The sequence below is a fragment of the Penaeus monodon genome, chromosome 2, assembly GCF_015228065.2.
Source record: "Penaeus monodon isolate SGIC_2016 chromosome 2, NSTDA_Pmon_1, whole genome shotgun sequence".
NCBI classification, from domain to species: Eukaryota; Metazoa; Arthropoda; class Malacostraca; order Decapoda; family Penaeidae; genus Penaeus; species Penaeus monodon.
In genome coordinates, this window is record NC_051387.1 from 15,784,604 (window position 1) to 15,792,103 (window position 7,500).

At 38.3% G+C, this 7,500-nt stretch overlaps 1 protein-coding gene across 1 annotated transcript in view; it reads left to right on the top strand.

Annotated features, from left to right (window-relative positions):
* LOC119578083 overlaps positions 1–7,500 on the top strand; it is a 55,451-nt gene that overhangs the window by 10,784 nt on the left and 37,167 nt on the right. The window contains exons 4-6 of the mRNA XM_037925810.1: positions 3,265–3,426; positions 5,719–5,882; positions 7,163–7,186. Of these exons, the coding sequence (XP_037781738.1) occupies positions 3,265–3,426; positions 5,719–5,882; positions 7,163–7,186 (350 nt within the window). The remainder of the gene's footprint in view (positions 1–3,264; positions 3,427–5,718; positions 5,883–7,162; positions 7,187–7,500) is intronic.

A 7,500-nucleotide genomic window follows, 5' to 3' on the forward strand; every position in this document is an offset into this window, starting at 1 on the left:
GCCCCGGGTGGCTCTGGGGGAAGTTTTTTTTTTTTAGAAGGGAGTTAGAGGGATTGGTGTTGGGTTTGCTGGGTTAGGGACGTAGGTAAGGGGGGGTGGAAGTGGGTTGGTATTGGGCCAGGAGGGAGGTAAGTGGGTTGGTATTGGGCCAGGAGGGAGGTAAGTGGGTTAGTATTGGGCCAGGAGGGAGGTAAGTGGGTTAGTATTGGGCCAGGAGGGAGGTAAGTGGGTTAGTATTGGGCCAGGAGGGAGGTAAGTGGGTTAGTATTGGGCCAGGATTTGGATGGGGAAGCGAGGTTAGGAATTTGATATGAGGCTGAAAATAGGTGGGTATTGGTGTGCGGGTTAACATGGGGAGGTCATACGGGATCTGGGTAAGGGGAGGTTAGAGTGCGAGAGAGAGCCCCTATATCGATGAGGTCAGGAGAAAATGTGCAGGGGTTCATAAGGTCGCGGTAGAGATTAAGTTCGTTCCTGAGGTTAGTGCCCGGGAGGCTGGGGTGGGGGAAGGTGTCCGGGGTTCATACGGGGTTAAGGCCTTGGGTTAGGATTGAGAGACTGGTGTTGGTGGTGGGGGGGGGGCGGCCAGGGATTAAGAAGGTCTTTGCTTTTGGACAAACTTTGGTGAAAGTTTTGAAACAGTAATATGGATGGGGGGGGGGGGGGTTATGATGTCGACCTGATTAAAGGAAGAAAACGCTGGTTGTGTAAAGTTGATGAAAGTAAGGCTAAAAAAGAAAGAAAGAAAAAAAAAGAGGATAATAAATAAATAAATAAATAATATCCAGGCAATATCAAGATCGTTTAGCAAGAAAGTTGTATACATCGAAGATAAACTGAATATATTAGATCAATGATAGCCGCCTTGGAGTATAACAAAATGATAAGCGGGTAGGGCTTGGTAAATGGAAAAATCAAAAACGATAAAGCCGTCAAATCAAGCACGAAATAGTAACCGATAACGATAACGATAATAGGATAACCGTTCACAAAATTACCTTAACTGGCAACTGGCATTTAATAACCGGTCGGTCATTAACAGCACGATAACCAATATAAACTACCATAACTGTTCTCTTAACTACCACCTGATTCAGCTGAAATGGCACCGTGAAATATCATTAAAAAATCTAGAAGGAATCAAAAGTTAATTTCTTAAAAAGGTATACATATCTTTGTTGTTGTTGCTATCATCATAATCTGTATCATTATGATGGCACTGATGTCGATAATGATAATAATGATAATAATGTTTAAGATAAAGATAATGATGATGATAACAAAAATTATAACAGTAATAATGATAATCATCATTATCCTCATTCTCATCATCATTAGTGATGCTTTTATCCGCATTACCAAAATCCATTAAATATAACTGTTGTCGGTGGCGAGGCGACTGTGGTCAAACCAAGCAATCTAAGGAAGAATCTGTGCAAAGTGGATATAATTGATCCCAGCTCCATAGGCCCTGATGCATTAAGGGACTATTAGACTCGTTTTGGGTCCACGCACACACGCACACACATGCGGTGAGACGGAGACCACGAGCTTCTGGCGTTTTGGAAGGACGAGGCAAGGACTCAGGTCGCGTTTTGTGAAAATCCCCGTTTGCGTTTCTTAGTGCGATGTATCTGTCCTGTTATTTTTAAAGAGTGGAGGTTAAGAAGGTGGGAATATGTTGTATGAAATATCATTATCTATCTACTATCTATCTACATCGACACCACAGCCACACACACACCACACACACAACACGGCAACACACACACACTACTGCTTACACACGACACAGACACAAGCACACACACACACACTTTGTGAATCTCCGTATTCTATCTATCTATCTATTATTATATTATAGTTTATATATATATAGTGATATATATATATTATATATAATGTACGACATATGTATACATACATACATCTTGTACTACTAATAAATAATAAACATAAATATATATATCAAATAATACAAATATGTGTGTATATATATATATATATTATATATATATATAATATATATATATATATATATATATATATTATATATATATATATATATATATATATGACACACAACGACAGCAATCGGACACTGCAATATATATAGATTAACTGAACAATGGATGTTATCCGAGAGAATCTCCAGACGTATTCTGCTCAATTGACAGCTGTTCCAGTAGCCAACACCTATCGACACAAACGGTTTCCAGCGCCAATACAGGACGTATATAGCCTCCCCTTCTCGGAAATCAGTTAAAGTCCGGTCTAAACCGATACAGAAAGTCGTCTTACTTTTGCGAAACTCGTCCGAAAGAAATTTCACACTATAAATCGACAACGAACGAAAAGAGGGCGTGATATTGATAGCATCTGGGAAAGTCCGTCTTTTTGACACAAAGAACACTCGCGAAAAAGAAATATCCCTGAACACTTGCTCGGCAGGGGATAGGAGCTATAATTTACACGCCGCCATTTTTCAAGCCATGAGGTCAAGAAAAAACCTAAGCCCGAACGTTAGGCGGAAGAGCCAATTAAATGCAAATTCCTTTATAAAAAAATCAAGAGCGAACGGGCAAGCACGGCTAGGAAATGTAGTTAGTGTGATATAATTCGGCACTGAGTTAAAAGAGAACTTTTAATAGGTTTGTCATTAGGATTTAGTCAATACAAAGGAGGGGTATTTTCAGATCTATCAAGGGACGACTTTTACGGCATGGGAAAGAGCGGGAAAGAAAACTTAATTGAAAATTTGGGTGTAATTGGCCTTGCCTTCCTTTTCTTTTTTCTGCTACGGGAAAAAAAAGAAAAGAAAAAGAATTTAGACTTGGGGTTCAGAAGTTTATTTTTAGTTGTTCGAATCTCTAATGACATCATATATTTTTAGAAATCCCTTTTGTGTTCCAGGTAATGATACCTTTCCCTGGCTTGTAAATCTTTAGATCGTCTGATGTCATGCAGTCGTGTTAATTTTCTTTCCATTTTTCTTGTATGTAAGCTCTTAAAGTATGTTTCTTTATTTAACGAGTATCATTGGTACTAAAAAAATATATAACCTTCAAAATAGACAGGATAAAATGCTAATTATATCACTGAAAATTAATGAAAAGAATGTTGGAAGTCTAGTATTACTGTTTGCCTATAATTAACATCATTCATCAAAACTCACTCAAAATTATGACGTACTAAACATACGTCTTTTAACATGTATTTCCACTTTTCTTTCTCTATCCTTCCCTTCCTGCTTCTTGCTTGAAGGCAAATACTCCGAGACCTTCGATGAGGACGGCTCAGGTCTCGGCAGGAACGTCCTCCAGGTCTCTCTGACCCGGGATGACCTCGGCTCCGTCTTCACCTGCGAGGCCGAGAACGCAGCTATGACCTCGCCCTTCGTGGCCTCCGTCAGCATCGACGTGAATGGTAAGTTTGATGTTTTGTTTGAATGGAAGAGGAGCGGCGTTTATTTCTTTGTATCTGAGGGGGACGTTGCGATTTATTATTATATTTTGTCGGGTTTTCGTTGAGTAAAAAGCAGTGCTGTGTGCGTGTTTGGGGGGGGGGGTGTCTGTGTCTGTTTATATATATGTGTATGTAAATATATATGTATATATATGAGTATCTATCTATCTATCTATCTCTCTCTCTCTCTCTCTCTCTCTCTCTCTCTCTCTCTCTCTCTTCTCTATATATATATATATATATATATATATATATATATAAAATATATATATATATATATAATATATATGCATGCATATATATATATATATATATATATATATATATATATATATATATATATTATATATATATATATATTGTATGTATGTATGTATGAACAAGTGAGAACTTTTCACTGTATGTCATAACGATATTGGAACTTTATTCGCGTCAGTGAAAGATATAGCCTAACAGTTTAAGAGCCAAATTAAATTCTGTACGTTTTAAGCCAGCCCGACAAACTATTCCATACATTTAGTAATTTCAAAACCCAAACTCGTTACTTAATATGGGAGAGACTATATTTCCAGGATTAGATGTTCTGGAACAGGCATTTTAGTCGTAGTTCCTTCCCTCTGTAATTTTCTGCGATCTAACTCAACTGTGAAATTGACGTGGGAGTGAAAATGGTATTTCTGACGTGTGCCATACTTCACTTTTATCGTCGCTTGCTTTTTACTGCTTCGAATTAAGATACAAATGAGATAAACCTCCTCGGGATCATAAGTCAAAAAAAAGTACGCTCTCGGTTTGCGTTTGTTTATTCAGTTTACATGTAAATATACACTGAGGCACATCTATACCAATGATAATTATAATTTTTCGTTCTTTCTTTCCTTTTATACCAATTCCTAGAAAAATGTACGTACTTCTACATGTCAGTTACATACATGTATTGAGTCTAGAGACGCTTTGTAATAAGAAACTCTTTGTTTGAGGTTTCTTGGAGGAAATTGAAGTCTTTGACACAGTTATTATCACGGGCTTCCCGCATTATGCATACCCAGAAGTACAACTCATTTATCTGGGTCCTGCCATTTCATTTCGCTTTGTATTTTCGCATTTCCGAGGAATGGTTCAATTTGCTTCTATTTATACGTTGCTAATGGCCTATTTGCAATTTTTGGACGCCGGCCCAAGTGCCGGATGGGTTATGTATTTGCATAATTGCCCGCAAAGGTACATAACTGTTTGCTTGTAATATTCTGACGCCGAGAGGCCCGCTTTCATTTTTTTTTTTTTTTTAGATTATCATGATGTATGTGTAACTACTGTGTGGATTCCCCTTCCAGTTGTTGATCCTCCTTGATTTTTTTTTTCTTCTTTTACGTTGGGAGTGGTTTGTTTGGTTTAGGCAATTTCTAATCAGGTACTGGCTATCTTTTTTACCAGTAATGCTGTATAAACATCATCAACTTCCTCATCATAGTGGATTTTGTGTGCCATCTCTCTCCCCATACTTGCTGCTTGTAGCACCATATAAAATTCATACAGTAAAATTCCTAGCTGTACAGTCCATAGCGCCTCTCGCAAGCTTTCAGTTATACTTTCAATTAACTGCCATTCTAATATATATCATTATATATAAACGTTTATTTATCACAATGCAATTTTCTACCTTCTATAGTGTCATAAATAATCTACTGTTTGCCTTAACTTAATAAGGATGTTTGAACTTTTACCAACCTCACAGTGTTACTTACAAAGTCTTCTTTCCTCTCATACCTATTTACTTAAAGGATTACAGAGAGGATACCTTTCGCTCCTGCCACTGCCAAAGTGCCACAGCTCTGTATATTGCTAAAGTTTTCCTACTTTGCATACTCTGAGTGCCAACCATAAGCTAACTTTCACCACTATAGTGACAGTCATAAAATACCTTCACTAAAACGAACCATAACTTACTCATGGCGGTAACCTTAGCTTTTTAGTTTTTCCTCAACAGTACCAACCTTAGCTTCCCTTTCCACGCCAGTGCCACTCCCCTTACTAGCGTCAACCATATCCTACTTCGCAACACAGTGCCACTCGCAATCTGCCATCATCCCCTACTAGTGCCAACCACAACCTACCTCTCCCCACTACAGACCACTCCCCTTTGTTTTTTCTCTCACTAGTGTTAACCATAACCTACTCTCTACCACAGTGCCACTCGCAATCTGCCTTCTTCCCCCACTAGTGCCAGCAATAACCTACCTCTCCCCACCACAGTGCCACCGCTGAGCATGGACGTGACAGGTGCCGAGGAGGCAGTGCTTGAAGGCGAGATGGTGACACTGTTGTGTGAAGTGCGTGGTGCCCGCCCGCCCGCCACCATCACCTGGATGAACGGCACAGTGCCAGTCGAAGAGGCACCCACCGTAGTTAACGTGCAGGTACGTGATGATTGGCTGTAACTAGGATGTAAGGTAAATATTGGCGAGTGTTTATTCTAATGGGGTTAAATGGCGTGTTTTTATTTTTTCATTGATTTACTTATTTATTTGGGGATTTTGATGAAAGCACGTAGGAATTTACAGATATTTTTCAAACGAAATATTTGCTTGATGCAAACACAAAATGGCCTGTTGGTCCAAAAAATCGTTTCACCCCTAAAAAAGATAATATATATAAAAAAATTCTAAATCATATAATGTTTTCCTGCCGCAATATTTTCCGGAATTTCAAATGTGGTCGATTGCCGGAGTGAAAAAACAAGGAATGATAAATTCAGAAATTCGTGACGTGAAACAGATCCAAATTTAACCAACTGACGCCCACAGTTCCCCCTTCCTCCCCTCCCGGCTCCCTCCCTCCCCGCCCGAACAACGCACCTGGACAGTAAATGTATAAACTCCGGGATCGGCGGCAAAACCCGAATTTAAAAGTTTATTCCTCTATTGGACGCATCATCGCACCTCGCTAAATGTAATTGGATCCTCTTTATGGGCGTTTTTTCTCTCCTTTTTTAGGGAGATGGGGAAAATGAGTGTCGTTTAGGGCCAGAGGGAGTCTTGTTAGAGGATTTTTTATTCACGATTTGAATTTAATTTAAAAGTTGGATTCCGTTAGGTGTCTGATTGCGTGTGAATATTCACACATGAATACACGCGCGCGCGCGTGCGCGTGTATGTGTATGTATGTATGTGTCATAGATATAGATATTAATGTTTGATAATAGATGTTTTTTTTATCTCATCTGACGTATGTAATATGTTTTATTCATGATATTCTTTAAACAGATATAATATTACTGAAAAATATAAATATATGCAAAACATGTATCAGCTCAATGGAATAAAGATGGAATGCACTGAATTAAAAACTCTCCGTATTAATGTTGTTAATCTTCCCAATGCCAAGCTAAACATGCTTTATGATGTAACTTTATTTATTTGTTAATCTTTGTTATCCATCATTTTACGTTTATTGAGTTTTGCTGTGTCGTATGAATAGATAGATGTAGTAATGTATTTTTTATTTGAACAAACAAAATGATATGATGAAATATCCTATTTTTCCCTCGTCTCTGTTTAGAAACACGAGAAGCATTGGTACACAGAAACTAATTCTATTTTCTTCCGTTTCTCTTCTCCTTCTTCCCTCTACTCCCTCAAACTTCCGTCACACTTGGATTCACTCGGATTCCTTCGGATTTCACATATGCGAACGCCAGGAGGAGTCCGTGGAGATCCGCCTTGTAAGTCTCGCAATTTCTCGTATTTCGCCTACACGAACTCGTGTGTGGTTCGTTCTTTTAGCTTTTTAAGTTGCGTGTCTTTTTTTTTTCTTTTCTTTTGCTTTTCTTTTCTTGATGTTTCTTTTTTTTCCTTCTTGATATAATGCACGCTTTGCGGGAATAATTTTCCTTAGACTAGCTGTATTGATGTTTTGTCTGGAATCACTTTTTAGATGATGATTCTATATGTCCTGAGCTCTTGGAATACCTGTAAACTTTTGTTTCTTTTATTTATTATTATTATATTTTTTTTGATCACTATAAATATTTTTCGT